The sequence below is a fragment of the Python bivittatus genome, unplaced genomic scaffold, assembly GCF_059951505.1.
Source record: "Python bivittatus isolate LINGU-HERP-01145 unplaced genomic scaffold, Pbiv_v1 ctg000800_np1212, whole genome shotgun sequence".
NCBI lineage: Eukaryota > Metazoa > Chordata > Lepidosauria > Squamata > Pythonidae > Python > Python bivittatus.
This window is the reverse complement of record NW_028277105.1, coordinates 1,365,999-1,385,985: the sequence shown is the minus strand read 5'-3', so window position 1 is coordinate 1,385,985 and position 19,987 is coordinate 1,365,999. Positions and strand designations below refer to the sequence as shown.

General features: G+C 45.6%; 1 protein-coding gene across 1 annotated transcript in view; it reads left to right on the top strand.

Annotated features, from left to right (window-relative positions):
• NOTCH4 (notch receptor 4) overlaps positions 1 to 19,987 on the top strand; it is a 54,726-nt gene that overhangs the window by 26,688 nt on the left and 8,051 nt on the right. The window contains exons 12-22 of the mRNA XM_088128641.1: positions 226 to 374; positions 633 to 740; positions 1,320 to 1,407; positions 3,031 to 3,264; positions 5,930 to 6,042; positions 6,915 to 7,333; positions 8,014 to 8,340; positions 10,656 to 10,819; positions 13,078 to 13,300; positions 16,159 to 16,249; positions 16,349 to 16,478. Coding sequence (XP_087984767.1) covers positions 226 to 374; positions 633 to 740; positions 1,320 to 1,407; positions 3,031 to 3,264; positions 5,930 to 6,042; positions 6,915 to 7,333; positions 8,014 to 8,340; positions 10,656 to 10,819; positions 13,078 to 13,300; positions 16,159 to 16,249; positions 16,349 to 16,478 — 2,046 coding nt within the window. The remainder of the gene's footprint in view (positions 1 to 225; positions 375 to 632; positions 741 to 1,319; positions 1,408 to 3,030; positions 3,265 to 5,929; positions 6,043 to 6,914; positions 7,334 to 8,013; positions 8,341 to 10,655; positions 10,820 to 13,077; positions 13,301 to 16,158; positions 16,250 to 16,348; positions 16,479 to 19,987) is intronic.

Genomic DNA, 19,987 nt, shown 5'->3' with positions numbered 1-19,987 from the left:
TAACTGCATCATAATAAGAAGAAATACAGTAGGTAAAAGTTTTCCCATTCTTGCATCGGCCACCTGGATAAAGGCTCAAACACTGAAATTCCGCTTTTTAGGAATTCCGCTTCCAAGCATTGCAGAATGCTATGGAAGGAGGAGTTGGCCTCTCAAAACTCTTCCTGAACAAAATGCCTGGCTACGTTGATCTCCCCATCTGCTTCTTTCTACCAAATGCCACAGACCCCTGCAAGAATGGCGGCCGATGCGTAGTGAAGGAGTCTGCGCCCCACTGCCTCTGCCCTCCAGGATGGGGTGGCCCTCAGTGCCAGCAGAGGGCAAATCAGAACAGAGACAACTGCACGGATCAGGCTGGAAAAGGCGGCTGCCAGGTGAGCTTAGAAAGGAGAGGGGTTGGCATCTGCCGGATACGAGCAGAGAAAACTTCCTAGCGTGGAAATCCGCTCCGTGATCTTCTTTGGCGTTGCTCTGCAAATCAAGCTGCTGTGGAAAATGCAGGGGCTCCAGCTGGCAAAGTTACTCGCTTTGCTCCACGCAGGGAACACGTCCAGTTTCTCAACTTCAGCCCTCATTTGTGACTTTATTATCTTTCTAGTAGTTTGTGTTGCTAGATTTTGCTTGAATTTTAGGAAAAAGGTCCTAATCGTAAGATCAGTTCGACAGTGGAACCGAGTGCCGAGGGAAACGGTGGGCTCCCCTTTGCTGAACGTGTTCATGCAGAAACTGACCAGCCATCTGTAAGTGATACTTGAATTGGACATGATCACCTAAATAGCCCCAAGTCTGATTTTATTATTATCACTAGAGCAGAAGGCTTACTCTGGTGTAATAGCTTGTAAAGGTAGTCCTCGCTTAATGACCATTTGTTTAACAATGGTCTGGAGTTATGACAACTTTGGGAAAAATGCTTTATGGCCCCCACAGTTATGTAATCACGATTTGCGACCTTTTTCGTGATGGTCGTTAAGCAAAACATGGTCGTTAACTGAATTCTGGCAAAAAAGTCCATTGAGGAAGCTGGATTCACTGAACGACCATGTGATTCGCTTAACAATTGTAAAAAAGTCGTAAAATCAGCCCTGATTTGCTTAATGACCAAATCACTTAGCAACCTAAATTCCAGTCCCTATTGTGTTTGGATAGCAAGGACTACCTGTAGTGAAATCAGCACCCTCTTAAGGCATTCTTTGGAGCAGACACAGCTACTGTAGTGCTGAAATAAACACTTAATTCCAAAAAAGGAGAAGATCACCTCTTGGTGACCTTTTCATTTCTAGTACAGTAATGACGAATCTGCTGACAACTCTCCCTTGCAGTGCCCACCAACAGAAAAGTGCCTAAACGGAGGAACCTGTACCAAGACAGCAGATGGTTTTCAATGCTTGTGTCCACCAGGAACAAAAGGTGAGGGAGAGATTTGCGTAAACATGTGCAGAATGCCCGCAGCCAGGAGCAAACAACTCTCTCCAAAAATCAAATAAAGTAGCAGAAGGCTTGGAGAGCCAGCCCCAGGTGGAAGCTCCCAAATTAAGATAAACTGAGATAATAAATTCTGTGCCCCAAAAGGGCATATGGTGCCGGGAGTCAGCTGCCACGTCAGCCCAAGGAAAATGGGGTGTGCCCCACGCAAAACAAAAGGGCCAGCCTCTGCAGGAAGCTCACCAGAGGGGAATACACCACCGCTAGTTGATGGATACAAGTATTTTTTCACATACAGAGAGTGATTTCTTCTATCAGTTTTATTAGAGTGATTAGAGCCACAGGGGCCTGTTATCTTCTCTTCCTGCCCATTCACACAAGCCTCCCAGGTTGGGGCCCATGTTGCTCCTCCCAACCCAGGCTCTCTGCCCCCCATGTCCCCTGCCCCACAGACTGGCTGATGGAGTGAAGGGATCCAGGAGGGCCCTGAGTTCTGGCCCCCAAGGATGACATCAAGCTGTCCACAGCAACGGAGCAGCCTTTCCAAATCTGGAATAGTAATAATACTATTTTCAACATTGTACGCTACCCAGAGTCATTCTGAACCGGGCAGCCTTACAAGATGAACGAACGCCTGCACGCAGGTGTGAATGACGTTCCGCTGCGGACAGAGGCCTCAGTGCTTCCACAGGCCGAGGGGGGCTCCCTTGGACCTTCAGCCGCCAGCGCTGATTCATCCTGATCACTCTGTATTTTCAAATGTTTAAGATTTGATTCAGAAGCGCTTATAGCTGCTTGGGTTTCCAAATGGATCTCCTCAGCCACTGTGGCAATCTCAACTTATGTCTGGTTTTTTGGGGAGCGGGGGGGGGGGGAGAAAGGGTGCTGAATTGATTTGTAGATCAACGTGTAGATGATTGAGAGAGATAATAGGTAGATACTTAGGTACATAAATATATATATATAGAGGGAGAGAGAGAGAGAGAGAGAATAAATATAGACAGATGATGGATGATAGACAGACAGACAGACAGACTTCTGTCTCCACAGTTCAACCCTGAACTACATATATTCTCTTCTATTGATATAGAAAATGGATGGATGGATGGATGGATGGATGGATGGATGGATGGATGGATGGATGGTAGACAGATAATAGGAAAATGGATGATAGATACATAAATATATGTATACATATAAATTGGGTTTGGCTGCAGACATGTTTATCTGCAAATATTTACAGTAATGCTTTTTAAAAGTACCCGTATTTCCTGCATATACTCGTGGATAAGCCCATCCACGGATAAGCAGACCCTCGAATTTTTAACCAAAATACCATGAAAAATGTGGGTCAGTTTATTCATGGGTGGCACATTTTTCATGGTATTTTGGTTAAAAATTTGAGGGTCTGCTTATCCGCGGATGGACTTATATGTGAGTATACACGGTAGATAGAAATATCTTCAGGTCAGTGCTGGCAATTTTCCCGGCAGCATTGTCATTACCATAATTTTAATTAAAAGGACCTTTTGCCAAAACTAATGGGGTTGATTCGAGCCACGGAGGAAGGACGGAGCAATCTGACGGCTCTCTCTGCCCTTCTTCCAGGTCCCCGTTGCAACTCGGACGCCTGCTCGCTTCTCGGCACCCCCTGCTACTATGGCGGGACCTGTGTGGCTCAGCCTGAAGGGTTTTCGTGCATCTGCCCCGCTGGGTATGTGGGGGAGAGGTGTCAGGGAGTGGTGGACGCCTGCTTCTCCCAGCCTTGCCGCCCACCCGGCTCCCAGAGCTGCCAGTCTCACGAACATGGCTTCCAGTGTCTATGCAACCCTGGATATTCCGGTAAGGAAAAAGAAGCAGAAGAGAGCCGGATGGGACAAAATGGGTATATCTATCCCAGCAGAGTCACTTATCCTGTTTTTAAAATGTGTACAAGTGATCCTTCCATTTCTTCTCAGAGGGGAAGAATTTGGGGCCTTGCAGATGTTAATGACATTGTTGATGAAGCACTGAAGAGGTTACCTAGCCGGGTAATGAAACATTTGCAAGAAAACAACCAAGCTCAGAGAACCCCAAGGACTCCACAGATGTTGATGAACTACAACTCCCAGGATCCCAAACCAGTGGCCATGTTAGCTAAGGCTGCTGGGAATCATAGTTCAGGGTCTCACTCTTCAAACATTAGACCTTACTTTTTTACAGAAGCATCAGAGTAGGTAACATTTAGGGATTGGAAACCCCTTTCTGACCTATGTCTGTTTTACATGTGTTCATTCAAAGTCAGTTTTCCTTTCTTTCCAGAGTAACTTTTAAAACTGAATATTTATATTATTAGAGCTACCAGACCTGGGCTGTTAAGCTCTGCATAGCCACTAGATGGCAGCATGGTCTAGTAACCTAGATCTAATACCCCTAGTGTCACTCTTAACCTACTAAAATTTCTCAAAGTATGCGTTTCTGAACACATTTTACCCTTAAATATGCACATTTATGTTCACATTTTGAGAGAAATGCCTGTAAAACCTGAAATCCAAGTGCCAATTAATTTGTTAATCTGGAAGGTCTGGATCTCTTCGACAAGACCCAGTCCTTTCTACTAATAGCAATTTTTAAAAATGCAGCTTTTTCAGCTTCTAGGAAAGCAATAAAAAGCCCCCAGCAGTTTGTATATAAATGCAGTGTCCCACCCAGGAGGAAAACCCACAACCCCAAGGCAATTTACAGCCAATCTCAGACAGATACTGAAAATCTAGTAAGATTTAATAAATACAGGATTGCTATATAAATGTGACATATAAATAAATAAATAAACAAACCTAACAACAATTTTGTCAGCCTTACCAAGTAGATCAGACAGGGAACACAACCAGATGAGCTAATTCTACTTTATTGTAAAGCTACATTAACAGAATCTTGCAAGTCTGGAGGTACAAATCTCCTGCCATCTCTTTTACAGCCTGAGTAGTTAGGGAGGGTCCCTTCTGAGCCTCTTGCTCCACCCGGTATGCAGCTGTGGGCTATGCCCTCTCTTATCTGACTATTCCCTAGGCAGCATCTCTTCACCCTGTCTCCCAAGGTCATTCCCATATACCATTACAAATTTAGAGCAGTGTTTCTCAACCTTGGCAACTTTAAGATGTTTGGACTTCAACTTCCAGAATTTCCCAGCCAGCATGTAACGGAAAAGGCCACTCATTTTGTACTATCCACCGAAATCCAGATCAAGGAAGTAAAGGAAAAAGAAGATCTTAGGAATTGGCCCACAGGAGAACAAACCATGAGTTTGATAACCACATTGAGTCCTTCCACTGATATTCCAGATGAAGCAAAAACAAGCTGTTCTGAATCAGTCTTTCGAGCATCATGGAGATAGTCAAGTGCTGCCAAGTGGGGACCAAGCAAGCAAGGATCTGGGCCTTCTTTCCTTTCTAAGTGTTTGCTCTAGAATAGATGCACCTTGAAATGTGTTGCTGAAGGTCCAAAGGCCACCAGGAAACAGATCCAAGAAGTTCATCTCTGAGATCAGAGCAAATCTGCTCATAATATTACAGTAATTACTCCAAAGGCCTTTTGTAAGAGTCGGAGAGACTCCAAAGCAGAAGTTCAGCTGAGCTGGTGTCCTCAAGTTCTTCTCATAGCAACTTATGTCAGTCTATTTTTTAAATTGTTATTTGTCTTATGAAGTCAATGGTCCAGTAAACAGAACCATGGAGGAAATGCTAAAATACTGAAATAATTGGGGATTACATTTTAAATGGATAGCCTCGTTCCTTGAGAATGAATTTTTTTTTTTTTTTTAATCTGCGCTCAGTCGTTACCGACTCTGCAGTGACTGCTTGGACGAGTCCTTGCAGTTTTCAAGGCAATTGTTTCGGAAGTGGTTTGCCAGAGCCTCCTTCCTAGAGCAGAGCCCAGCTGGCGAGCGCAGGAGGCGGGGTTTCTGTTGGTTCGCGCCCTTTTCGGGCGCGCGCGGTTTTTCGCGCTTACCGGCAACTGCTCCCGACTCCTTTTTTGCAAGGCGCCGCCAGCATTTTTCCTCCCACCGGAGTGAGAATACCCATTTATCTACTCACGTGAGTTTTCGAACTGTTGGGTTTACAGGAACTGGGGAGGAAACAGGAGCTCACCCTGCTAACGCGAAGGCTGGACTCGAACCGCTGAAGCGTCGACCATTTTGGGATGCTGTTCCCAACTTGCATAGGGCCTACCTCCTCACAAAGACCTTGATTGCCTCTTATACTTTCTTACCTGGAAGATATTGACTCTACAGTAACTGTGCATGTCCAGTTCCAACCCTGTTTTGCTTTATATTGTCAAAGGAGAAAATCAGTAAGTCATCAGAAACTGACCTTGTGGGGTAGGTAATGCTAAGATCAGTCTTGCCAGAAGTTTGGGGAAGAGAAGGACATCACTGGTAGATTGCAAAGAAGAACCCAACTGAAGCAAAAACTAAAATGAACTTTGTACTCTTTGACACTGTGTTTGTTCATCTCTTCCTGCCCTCCAGGGCTTCTGTGTGAATCTGTGATTGACAGTTGCCAGTCAAATCCTTGCCTTAATGGGGGAAGCTGTAGTGTGATGCTCAGGAACCCTCTTGAATTCACCTGCCACTGTCCACAGGTATGAATGGGGGTGAGCAAAGAGAACTGAGATTGAGGAGCAGAAGTTAGATGGTGGGCTAGGTTAAAGTTTAACACAGAAGTTAATAACTTTACACCCAGAGACCCATCCAATAGGCAAGAGACTCGGTCAGTCTCTGAGAAATAATAAATTGATGAGATCCCTTAAAATTCCAAAGTCTCATAAGACATCATGCAAGAATGCCGAACAAATTTACAGAATTTTTGGGGCATGATGTATGATATGAACACAGCTATTGTGTTTGGTTAACCTGGGTTTAAGGTTCAGCATGTAGTGAGAACCTGGTCAGTAGTTCACAGAGTGTTTTATAGCGTCCTTTTGCCTAGGCAAAACGACCCTGGCCACTTCCTTGCCCAGAGGAATATGAACAGTGGCTAATTCTGCTTGCTGATGAAGCTTTTCCTGGCTCTTGATAATTAACACTGAGGACCAGATGGAAATTAAAGAGCGAAACAATAGAAGGAGGGTGGTGAAACAAAAGGCTTTTGGGAAGATAAGGTTGATGGCCGTTGGACACCCAGAACTGGGAAGGACTCTTTCCCATGAGATACTACGCCAGATGTCTCCAGTTCCCTTCTTTCCTAGTCATGTGGTCCCACATCTGTGCTGATTGGGAATGATGGCACTGCTCTTCATACAGACATAGGTATGAGCTTTGGGAAGGTGAAGGAAAGGTCTGCCAGGTAGAGGAGATGTTCTTTGGCTGAATGGGACAAGGATCTGATCTAGCATAAGGCTGCTCCTGTGTCCCCCTGAGAGCTAAGTGGGAAAATGCTGAGTGCCATCCTATTGCCTGTATCTTGAATGAAAATAATCCAGAAAGACTGAAAAAGGATCTCTTCCACCCCCAGGGTTTTGATGGATCCACTTGTGATCTGCCTGCACCACCTTGTGGATCCTCATACTGCCACAACGGAGGAACTTGCATTGCTCGTCCATCTGGACCTCGATGTCTCTGCAAGGAAGGCTTCTCTGGACCAGACTGCCAGCAGCCTCCGTGTTCCCCAGCTTCCTGCCCTGCTGCCAATGCCACTGTACTCTCCAGGTGCCCACCCTTGGCAGGAGATGCCCACTGTGACCGGGTCTGCAGCTCTCCGGAGACCAGCTGGGATGGGGGGGACTGTGCGCTGGGGTTGCTCGATCCTTGGAAGAACTGCCCGAAGCGAGAGCTGTGCCAGGGGGCATTCCGGGATGGGCACTGCCAGCCCCCTTGTGACAATGAGGACTGCCTGTATGATGGGTTTGACTGCATCCCACAGAAGGAGTGCAAGTGAGTTACCCCCAGGTGGTGCCATGAACCGGGAGGGGCTAGCAGGAAAGGATTTCCCATTGAATAGCAGGAGGCGAAACATTGCACAACTACTAATGGTGCTGTGTGCCTAGAATCAATTCTGCACTGGGTGACCCTGATGCTGTTAACCCATTTTAGAACACAAGGGGGTGGCCTTGAGGCCTTAGGGCTAGGTCCACTCCCCAAATTTCTTGCTTGCAACCCCATGAGTCCCCTGATGATCACTGCTGGAAAATCAGCTGGTTAATGAAAACCCCTAAATCTGGCCCATTCCCCTTCCCCACAAAGCAGGGAAAAAGAGAGCAATCTGACTTGGTCCATCCATGACACAGCACGATCGTGCCACCCCTTGCAGCTCTTGCCAGCCCATATTTCCTGCCCCCACTCCCACCCCATGGTCTACCTATTCCTGTCTCTGACATTGGAATGAATGGTTTCCTTCCCTGCTTATAACGGTAGTCCCAGCGGTTAGAAAGCTGGTCCTTCTGATGCATTTGGGGCTGTTCCTGCTCCTTCTGCGGAGGGGGCCCCAGACCACTGCCCCCGCTCCTGTCCTGCTGTCCCCACTGCCCCCTTCTAGGGTTGTAGCAGAGGGAACAGAAGGGATATGTGTCCACCTTTTGCCCAGTATGCCCCCATTAAGAACCACTTCTCCTCAGCCCTTCCTACGCGCGATATTGTTGGGACCGCTTCTCGGATGGACACTGCGACAGAGGCTGCCACTCGGCATCCTGTGGTTGGGATGGTGGGGACTGCGCATCTTCTGTTCCACCGGCAGAGTCCGTGTTGGCCCTGGTGGTCCTGCTGTCCCAGGAGAGCCTGCCGGAGCTCCTGCGTTCCCTGGTCGCCGCTACACGGGCAGCACTACGAGTTCAACGGGACCGTCAGGACCAGGAGCGGATTTACCCTTACACAGGGAAAGAAGAGTTGGGGAGCCAGAGCAACTGGACAGGGGTTCAGAGAAAAGCTTTGCCAGAGACTATTGGGTACGACGGATTCTCATATTTCTCATAGCAGTCTTTATTCTAGAACTCCCTCTGTATGCCTGCCACAAAGAAACATTTTACAGGTAGTGCTCGTTTAGTGACCACAATTGGGACGGGCAACTCAGTCGTTAAGCAAAACAGTCGCCATGTGAAATCGTGATTGGGCTTGTGATCTGACTTAGGCTTTCCTTTACTTTACAGACCTGCAAAGGCTGTAAATGCGAGGATTGGTCACAAAGTTACTTTTTCATCACCGTCGTAACTGCGGATGGTCACTAAACGAGGCAGTCACTAAGCGAGGTCTGTCAGTAATTCAAAAATCAAATGGGATGCTGGCATCTTGCAAAAGAAAGCATCGGCCTCCAGTAACACTGTCCTTTACAAGATGGTCCACGCATACCTTAAGAGTGCTAAGTAAATTAAATGGCAGCTGGTAGTGGCTATGCTTATTTGGAAGAAGGGAAAAGGAGGGGGGTAAGGAAAGGGTAAGGTTGGGGCTGTCCTTGGGGGCTCCTTCAGTCCAGTTTGCTTTGTGCTAAACAGGTGAGTGAGATTGGCTGTGCTCCTGCAAATCCCATCCCCTGGAACCATTTGGAGAGAACACCTTTCGAAATTCCAGTGGGTCCAAAGATTGTCTCCCCCACCTTTAATGGTCAATCCGGTCGAACCAAGAGTGACCTCCCCAGCCTTTCTGTAGCAACGCCAGCTTTTTAAATTTCCTGATGCTCTGTGGCTTCCAAGCACAGTGTCTTCTTTTTCATTGATTACAATTAGCAGATGACCTGTAGCTGGACATTTCTGGGTGACAAACCATTATATCATAAGTCAACTATTATGTCCACTATTTGCAACACAAAAATCCTGAAAAAGAAAACGACAACGAGAACCTGGCAACGTTCAACCAGCTCAAAGCATGTCAGAAACCAGTTCGTTCAGTTTCGAGGCTTAACGTTATGACGCAGAGGATCATGAAATACCCACGTGGAGCAAATCATGTCCTTAAGCTGGATGCAATTATGATAAAGTTCATGTCAACATTTATTTCAGGATTTCATAATTCTCAGTAATTTTAGAACACTATGCAATGGTGTCTATGAATAAATAAGTCTCTATAGCAGGGTTTCCCAACCTTGGCAGCTTTCAGAAGGGTGGACTTCAACTCCCAGAATTCCCCAGCCAGCAGGGCTGGCTGGGGGATTCTGGGAGTTGAAGTCCACCCGTCTTAAAGTTGCCAAGGTTGAGGAACCCTGCTCTATAGGGTACTCCAGGATTTATAAAATATTATGAAACTTCATCTCTGTGGAGAGAGCACTGCATATCAACCTACAGAAATCGTCTCTGAAGGGGGTGAAAAGCGGTTGGCAGACATTTGGGGGACGGATGGAGGAAAATTAAATACGTGTGTGTTTGTGTGTGTGTGTGTGTGAGGATCTGCAAGATCCCAATCCCACACCTAGAATCACACAAATAGCACACCAGATGTGAGTCTGGCATGCAAAGTTCAGTAGGCTGGGGAAAATAATTATTCAATTAAGAATTAAAATAATTTAAACAGGCGAACTGGCAGGTTAAAATAGCAACGGAAAAGAGAAGCGTGCCCTTGTCTGGTGAGTTTCAGCAGAAGTACATGACCTTAATCAACTTGATCCCCAGCTACTCAGCCATTTCTATCACCTTTATCGATGGTAGGGAAGAAATAAGAGGATCTATTTTCTCTGTAAGGCCCAGTTTAGTGCAAGGGACAATACTGTACAAGCCCAATAGTGCAAGGCAGGTGATAATTGAAAACTTGGTGTTTGTGTGTTGATCCTGTTTTGTTTTGGAGGCCCCCTGGGTCCAATTCACTTTAAAAAATGCACCATTTCCTTTCCGGGGGCTGCTGACATACAATTTCTTACCTGTCATTACAGTACAGTGACCCTACGCCCTTTGTTATAAAGAACAGTCCTTTAATTCAGAAAGTGGTCTTTTAGACTGATGGATTTTTCAAAAACTCACTTATGTCCTTTATTTTGTCATTTAACTTTCACCATACAAATGGTACCCTCTTTCCCATTCATGGGGAAAACACGGAAATCAGAATTGTCTTTTTAAAGTACATGGTTTGATATTAGATATTTTTATTAGAAGATGCGTTTTGGCAACGTTTTTCTTGGTTTTGCTCTGGAATTTTCCTTTGTAAAGCAAAGTTATAAATGAACCATTCTTTTTTATCCTCTTTCAGATTTGCCCCTTTTCCAGGTCGGTCCTTTATTTTTTCCAGGAAAATGTGGCCACTGTACCGATCGCTCAGCGTTCTGCCTTTTTTACTGCAGATACACCATCTTTCTGGTTGTGGACGGGAGTTCATGCTCAGGGCAGTGCCCCACTTCTGCCAGATCTGTCCTGAACCTTCTGGCCTCCTTGATGGCCAAGGGGATTTTGTCGTCCTTGGTCCCACGCCAAGTGGTAGCAGCCTGGCTTGAAGCGGTAGAAAATGGTACGTATCTGTCACGGATTCTTTTTTTTTTAAAAAAACTGTACCCACTTAGATTGACCCAGACTCAAGAGAGACACAGAAGCAATGGACTCTGGACCAGGTGGCTTCTTCATAGCTCCCTATAAGGGTTGGGGGGATGTTTTATTTAAAAAAAAAAACAAGATTCAAAAGTGAAATGTGAAACATACAGATCCATGTGTGAGTGTTTTCTATTGCCGCTATCCTATATTCTATTCTATTGCTATTCAATTACAATATTTCCTCTATACTGTACTCTGTATCAGTGTTTCTCAACCTCAGCAACTTTAAAATGTGTGGACTTCAATTCCCAGAATTCTCCAGCCAGCTTGCTGGCTGGGGAACTCTGGGAGTTGAAGTCCACACATCTTAAAGTTGCTGAGGCCGAGAAACACTGCTCTATATTATAACTATTCTATTATTATTACAACAGTTCCTCTTTACTATTACTATACTATACCCTATAATATTATTTAGCAAAGTTTTCTTCTTACAAACACTATTCTGACTTAATTTCTCTCTCTGGGTAGAGTATTTGCATCTTTCCACATTGTTCTTCTGTACTTGTGCTTTTCCTCGCTCTGCCTCTATACTTCTTTTCCGCTGGACCGTCCAGTCTCTGTGAAGGAAAAACACCTTCTTTTATTTGGCTGCTTTACTCTGTTTCACTGTTTCTCAACCTCAACAACTTCAAGATGTGTGGACTTCAACTCCCAGAATTCCCCAGCCAGCCATGCTGGCTGGGGAATTCTGGGAGTTGAAGTCCACACATCTTGAAGTTGCTGAGGTTGAGGAACACTGCTCTGTTTGCCGGTGGCTGCAGAGCTTCCAAAACACGTGTCTCTCCTCCGTTCTCCTCCCATCTTCTCCCCCACGTGTCAAGGTTGCAGCTTTATTGGCAACTCTGCCCTGCTGATGCTGGGGAGAAGGCTCAAATGGCAGGGCCAGAAAGCAGCACAGGGGCCTGCAATTTTGCTAAGCAGACTGCTCTTCCACCATATGCACACAGAGGGAATTTCTGAGAGTTTGAGAAAGAGAGAGTTGGTGTATTGGACCACATCACCACATCATGGCCTTGGGTGGGAATTATGGGAACGGAAGGCCATAACATCTTGGGTGAGAAGAAAGCTACTTCTCACTAGGCTTTCAAGAAAAGACTGGCCTGGCCAGCCCCTTGTCTGGAAGGGTCTGAGGATTCCTGCACTGGGCAGGGGGTTGGATGAGAAGACCTCCAGGGTCCCTTCCAACCTGAGGATTCTATGATTCTACTTGGATGATCTGGTAAAGTTTTTAATCTACTGGTAATTTTGTGGGAGTCCTACATGCCTGGGGGATTAGATTTGAATTTGTAATAATTTTCTACAATCTCAGATCCCCCATCCTGTGCTTATTCAGCAGAGATCAATATCCTTAGGTTTTTGAAACCTGTTACAGGTAGTCCTCATTTAGTGACCGTTTGCAGTTACGACAGTGATGAAAAAGTAACTTTGCGACCAATCCTTGCATTTGTGGCCTTCACAGGTCTATAAAGCAAAGGGAAGCTGAAGTAAGATCATAAGCACAGTGGCTGTTTCACTTAGCAATTGCTTCACTTAACAACCGAGTTGCTGGTCCCAATTGTGGTTGCTATACGAGGACTACCTGTATGTCCAAAAACAAACAACCCAAATAGCATTATAATGCATATTAATGCTATTTGGGTTGTTTGTTTGTTTTTGATAAAAACATCCTTAATTTGGTCCCTTTGACTCTGAAGAAGAAACAGTTTCTTCTGTTGGGGTCCACATTCTCTCTTTGACTCCAAAGTCTTGTCTGCAGTGGAGGAGGGGTCTTTGGGGCTAAAATAACTAGCATTAGACCCCCTCCTCCTGTTAAACAAAAATGGATCAAATAGAGTTTAACGGATTTGCTAAATGGATTTAACAAATCCATTAAAAATACAGATTACAGATATGTGTAAAGGCAATACAGTATTCTCTCCAATATTCTTGGGTTTTGTAAGCATGCACGTATGTGTTTTCATGCATTTCACTGTGTGTAGGAATTCAGTGAGGGTATTTAATAGGGAATACTCAGCACGTCCACCAAACCCAAATTCTTGGCTTTAGAGGGAGAAGCTTTGATCATTGAACTGGTACAAAACTGATCTAAAGTCTCTAGGGTAGATGGGTTCAAAAATGGGGGGCAGTGGGGGAAAGCATGAGACAGACATTTGACAGCCTCGCTTCTCCCTCAACCAGATCCGCAGGCCTCCGTCTCCCATTTTTCTGGGCCCCTCATTTATTGTGTGGGTGCTGGGGCGCTGGTGGTAGCCCTGGTTATTTTTATCGGCGTGTGGAGAGTCCGTCGGCCTCAGCATCGGGAGCATGGATCTCTCTGGCTCCCGCCGGGGTTTGCACCACGCCAAGGGAAGAAGCGTCGCTGTCGGAGGGAACCGGTGGGCGAAGACGCAATTGGACTGAAGTGAGTAGTGAAGGAAAAGCATATGGGAGCTGTGCTTTGAATGGAGTACAGCTAGTCCCCAAGTTGCGACAGCAGTGGGGACCAGAACTGCTGTTGCTAAGCAATGTGGTCGTAAAGTGTGATGTCACATGACTGTGTCGATTAGTGATGGCAATTCCAGCAGTCCTGGTTGTCATCATCAGGGTTGTTATGCAAGGACCTCATCATGACTTTAAACTTCCTGCTGGCTTCCCCATTGACTTTGCTTGTGGGAACCCGGCAGGGAATGCCGGAAATCATAATGATGTGAGCGGGGCTCACTGCGATGTTGTAACTGTGAGCTGGGCGCCAAGCACCCAGATTGCAATCACATTACTGCAGGGACACTGCAACAGCTGGAACTCCGAGGACCAGTCGTAAGTCCCCCTTGTTCAGTGCCATTGCAAGTTTGAATGGTTGCTGAACGAGTGGTCGTAACCTGAGGTCCACCTGTAATGCAGATACAGATAGTCCTTGCTTAACGACCATTCATTCAGCAACCGTTTGAAGTTATGAACATGCAGAAAAAAGTGACTTATGGCCAGTGCCCAAGTTATGGCAGTTGCAGCAGCCCCCGCGGTCATGTGATCAAAATTCAGGCGCTTGGCCACCCACCCACATTTATGACTGCCGGAGCACTTCAACCCCCCCCATCGCCTATCTCCCCCAACTTCTATGCCCTCTTGGCCTCCTGCCACCCTGTGCTCCGCTGACCCAGCTGATCTTCACCATCTTCTTGCTCCAAAAAGACCCTCTGGAAAAAGCTCCTGGGTGGGGCGGGGCTGGGCTTTGCTTCGCACTGCCAAAAAAAAGCACGCCTTCTTCCCCCTCTCCTCTTTTTTCTTTCCTTTCCTCATGGGTAGACCGGCACACTCCTGGGAACCTCCAGCCATGATAGGTGGGTAGACCGGGCCCTTGCAGCCACCTTTGACCTCCTCCCTTCTGCTTTCTGCAGGTAGAGTGGTCTTCCTTCTTGAGAAGGCGGGCAGACCAGTTCTGCCTTCAGCCGCCAAGTAGACTGGGCCGGCCTTAGTCCTCTGGCAGGGCTAGATGGGGCTTTTGGCTTTTTTTTCCTTTTGGCACTGCAAAGCAAAAGCCCCGCCCCACCCCGCCCAGGAGCTTTTTGCAGAGGGTCTTTTTGGAGTGAGAAGATGGCAAAGGTCAGCTGGGGCAGCAGAGCGCAGGGTGGCAGGGGTCTCAGAGCGCAGGGTGGTGAGGGCAGCTGGGACTGGGCTAGGGCGGCTGCAGCTTCCCAAGGCGTGGCAAGCAGCTGGGTGCAGGGCAGCCAGAAAGGCAGAGATGGGGGGGAGATAGGTGGGTGGGGGGAGTTGGGGGCAGTTGCTTACCTTACTGAGGCTCGGAATGGCTTGGATGAGGGTGGGTCCTCACTCAATGACCTGCAATTCTTGGTTAACGAAGGCAACCAGGAATGCCGGTATTGTGGTCACTAAGCAATGCGGTCATGTGACATCTCGGTTTACGACCGCATTGCTTAGCGACAGAAATTCCAGTCCCAGTTGTAGTCATTAAGCGAGGACTACCTGTAATTAGTTTTCTTCCAATTGAGTGCAAATCCTGGTGACTTTAAGGACATGTCCATGTCTTCTTGGCAGCCATAAGGCAGTGGCTATAATGGTATGTAGGAAAGACTTTGGGAGACGGGGCAAAGAGATGCTGCCACGGGAACGGTCAGATAAGAGGCAGCATGTAAATTTGCAGTTTGGCTCCCAAACCACAGCCATCCACATGGTTGGACTATTAAGTCCCACAGCCTCCAGTGAGCCTGGCCAAATTCAGCTGGAAGACAGCTCTCTGGGGAAGGCAGAACACAAATTGTTTATTTAATAGTGGCAAAATAAAACCTCAGCTAATAACTTAATTTAATAATTCAGAAAGAAGAAAGTGAACATTTTTCTGGGAGGAATGAAATAGCCACCTCATTGCAAAAACATCAGGGCCTGATAAAGTCTCTAATGCAAGGTTTGTTTACAAGCAATCACTTGCGCGCGCGCGCGTGTGTGTATAAAAATATGTATCAGATTTTTAAAAAGAATATAAAAACTAACACAAACTAAGGTAAGAAAAAGAAAAGAAAGAGAAAGAAAGGAAGAGAAGTGCATGAAAGGAAAAAAAATAAAAAAGAGAAAAGAGAAAAAAGAAAAAAGAAAAAAGATATAAAGTAGTTTCCAATTTTCTTTACAGCAATTACAAGTACAGTTGTAAGTTTACCTCTTACTCTATGGTTACAATGTATCTTTCTTCTTTCTATAATCTTTTCTGTTTAATCATCAAAACCATAAATCATAAATTCATTTTGTCTGTTTCACACAAAAAGTCTATAAGGGGTTTCCAGTCAACAATAAATGTAGAGAACTTGCATTTCTATTTTTGATGGTGGAAGAAAAGTAAAGGAGGCACCAAAGATGCTCTAAAAGTGTCCCAGATTCAGATCTGAGCATCTACCACTTGAAAAGGTCTCCAGCAACTGTGTTGGGGAGGACTTCTGCTTGAAACTGATGCCAGCCAAAGAGAGTACTGGTTTGGATGAACAAATGATCTGGCCTAGATTAAGGTGGCTTCAAGGTGGTATCCATCCATTCCATGTACAAAAGCTGATATTTTGGTTTTTCTTCCAACATTCTGGATTACAGACAGCAGATGAATTTAGGGGGTCTGTGGAAATCTCAGGATGTGGAGAACTTTTCTCTGCCTCTTTTTGGCCAGCTCTCAGGCTTTGTTGCCCAAGGCAACTGCTTCTTTCTACCTGAGGACCAGGTTGGCCTTCATAAGATGACAACATTTCCTCCCACTTTTTCTTTTGCTCTCTCCCTGCAATGCAGGCCAACAAAACTCAGTGCTGACTTTGCAGAGGATCCTGATACCTTCTCCAGCCCCCATTTTGATGGGCCTTTGAACCCCAAAGATATAAAGGTATTTATGCTGGATGAAGAGATGATTTCCAGGCTGTGGGAAATGCCCATCCCACAGATGCTCTTTGGGTTCTCACTTACAACCATCTCTTCTGCACAGGAGGATCTTGATTCCATCCGCATCTCAGATCAAGGCCATGTGAGGCCAAAGAAACAGATATTGTGCAACGCATCGGTCCCAATCTTGGAGAAGGATACCAGGCCAAAAGGAGCCAGAAATCAAGAGCCAGGTAAAGGAAGAAAGCTAATGGCCAAGAAATGAGTTGGGGAGATGGGAAGTCCTATCTGCATCAGGAAGCAGAAGATAGATCCACCCTACATATTGGCCCAAGTTTAGAAACAGCAGGTTAGGAAGTGAAGTGGGAGGTGGTTTTCAGGCCCCATCATCTGAGAGGGAGAGAGTTGTGCAATGAACCTTGAATTAGCATACACCACAACAGCAGGAAGGCTCATTAGTAACAATAGAATATATGTAGCTCAGGGCTGAACTATGGAGTCCTTGGGCTTCCATGAACACCAGCCAGCAGTCAGAAGACATGATGAAAACTCCTTAATCTCACAACACATGGACAGACTCAACCATAGTTTCAACTGGGAAACTCTCAGCATCTTAGACTAAGCTAAATCCAAAAGGAATCGCAGCTTGGTATTCAGACAAGGCAGCCATCAGCAGGCCCATAGAGATAAACAACATCTACATACTATTCAAAAGAGACAATAAAAAGGAAACAAAAAGACCAGAGCACCTCCTCGCCAGCCATCAGCACCCATTTAAACAGAGATTAACACCAGGATTAACACAAGCAGAGAACAATACCCTAATCAAGGAACTACCAAGGAGAAACGCCCCCCCTCCAACACTGGCAGGGCAAGCTACTGTATATAAACAGGGAGCAAACCCCGCTCTCTTCTGGCACTGAAGAAGTTACCTAGCCAGGTAACAAAATGTCTGCAGAAAAGAGCCAGGCTCAGAGAACCCCAAGGACTCTGCAGAACTTTGGTAAGCCTCTCTCTCACACATCCTTCCCATAATCAAGGGCCTCTGGTGGCTTCTGTTCTCCGTGCTCTGGAACTCGGTTTGGGATACTTTCTAAGGCAAGGATGAAAATTAGCTTTAGCGCTAGCTATGATTAGTTTCAACAAGACAGCTTCATCATCCTTAGTCTGTTTTGAAGCTGACCATGGTTAGGGCTACCCTGCAGTTGCCTTCCTGGAGAATTTGAGAGCAAATATCCAGAAATCTGCCATGTGCTGCACAGGAAGAAAATGGAAGAGCATATAAAGCCATGGCTGGCTTGTAATAGCCCTTAGCTCATAGAAATTACATTTGGTCTAAATCAGTGTTTCTCAACCTTGGCCACTTTAAGATGTGTGGACTTGAATTCCCAGAATTCCCCAGCAAGCAAGATGCTGGCTGGGGAATTCTGGGAGTTGACTCCACACATTTTTAAGTTACCAAGGTTGAGAAACACTGCTTTATAGCAAAACAAAGTGCCAATCAGAAGTATCACTTCGTTTCCAAATCTTCAGAATCCTCTATATAACTTTGAGAAAATAAATAGGAAGCTGAGATGGATAGAGACCATCTTGGGAAGCTGGACTGGGTGATGGGGAAGAAGCTGATCCATTTCCCTTCCAGCAGAATATTGCTTATCTAAGTCAAAGACCTTGTGGCCTCATCCACACAATGCACTAAGCTTGGAAGGTTTTAATCTTGGTTAGGGATTTGTATTTGTGTGTACTACATATGCATGTCTTAGTGTGTTATGTCAGTCTAACCCAGTGTTTCTGAACCTTGGCAACTTTAAGATGGGTGGACTTCAATTCCCAGAATTCCCCAGCCAGCAAGATGCGTGAACTTCAATTCCCAGAATTCCCCAGCCAGCCATGCTGGCTGGGGAATTCTGGGAGTTGAAGTCCACACATCTTAAATTTGCCAAGGTTGAGAAACACTGGTCTAACCCCTTTGTGATCCAACCTACTATGCAAACTCCGGGGTTTCATGAACCAAATTAAGGATTGTACAACTGAGCAACTAGGGAGCACGCCAAATGCTGTGGCAGTAAAATTGTAGCTCAAATGCTGGCTTGTTACAACACCATGTCTTGCTGATGGTCTTGTAACAAGCCAGCATTTTAGCTACAATTTTAAATATTGGTGAAAGCTGCCAGCTACATTTTTTTCATTTTCCTGCTCAGTCACCAAGGGAGAACGAAGCCCTGCTTCCCCCACCCCCCAAATCATGATTACATTTGAATTATTTTCTTCTTATTTACAAGATACAGAATGGGGGTAACATCCATAAAACAGGGTCACCTGGTTCTAATCAGATGAGATCAGATTGCATTGTACTTGCTTAGGAGCATTCAGGTTGGTTGGTTGGTTTTTTAATACTCTGTGCATGCTCAGGAAGGGTGGGTCTCAGCCTGAGCAGTTTGGATTTTGTTGTAATTGTTGCTGCTGGCAACTCTTAGGAAATTGGCACCCGCTGAGTTGCACAGATTTCATGAACAAGTTGCTAAGCCTGTGTACTTTCAACAGCCAGACAAACAAATGGGTTTGTTCACTCCCTGTACGAAGTAATAATGCAGTTTGGTTTTGCCTTAGAGCCACGTGTGAAACAAACGATTGTGATTTGTAATGTGGGGATTTTGGCTGAGTTCCACGTGGAAATCCAGCCGTACCTTGTTAAGGATATTCACATAAAGGAGAGGATATCATCATAATCTTTAAACTCTAATCCTGCCCAGAACAAGGATGCACGTTCATTCCTGTAAGTCAGGGGTGCCAAAAGTCAAATCTGGGACCCCATAAAGCCTCTGGGGAGGCTGGCAGGTGTAGGGGGTTCTGGATTCCACTTTTGCATTTTAAGTTACAGATTCTACAAATTCAAAACCCTGAATTTCCCCAAATGGATCCAGTTCTGCTCACTTTTGGGGAGTGCCCCTGCAGCTGATGAAAACAGGGCATCAGGGTTAGAAATGTGTGTCTAACATGGGTGGGGGACATTGATTTCTCCATCATCACCTGTTTATTTGTAGTCAACTTTTTTCAGGGAAAATGGTACCCAGAGCAGCTCAGAAGAGGACACAGAATAAAATAAAATAAAATACCAATAGAAGAGAATATGTGTAGCTCAGGGTTGAACTGTGGAGTCCTTGGGGTTCTCTGAGCTTGGTTCTTTTCTTGCAAATGTTTCATTACCCAGCTAGGTAGCACCTTCAATGCTAGAATGGAGTGGGGTTTGCTCTGTTTATATACAGTGGCTTGCCAGTGTTGGGGTGTGTGTGTGTGTTTTCTGTCCTGGTCGTTCTTTGATTAGGGTATTGTTTACTCCTTGAGCAGTTTACTCAACACACACACAGAGCAACACTGGCAGGACAAGCCACTGTATATAAACAGAGCAACCCCCACTCCATTCTAGCACTGAAGAGGTTACCTAGTTGGGTAATGAAACGTTTGCAAGAAAACAGCCAAGCTCAGAAAACCCCAAGGACTCCACAAATATCATACATTCTAAGGAGCTTAAGCAAAACTGAAATAAGATCAGCAAAATTTCAGGAATCCAATATAAAGAAATGAATGATTAACCTATGAAAAAATGCATTGAAGGACAATCTGCATGATTGGTTAACACTGGCAACAAAAAATACTCCAAGGAACAGCAGCATTAATGAATATGAACCTTGGCAGCCACCTTAAACCCTAATAATCTTCAGTCAGTTTCAATGGGAAGACA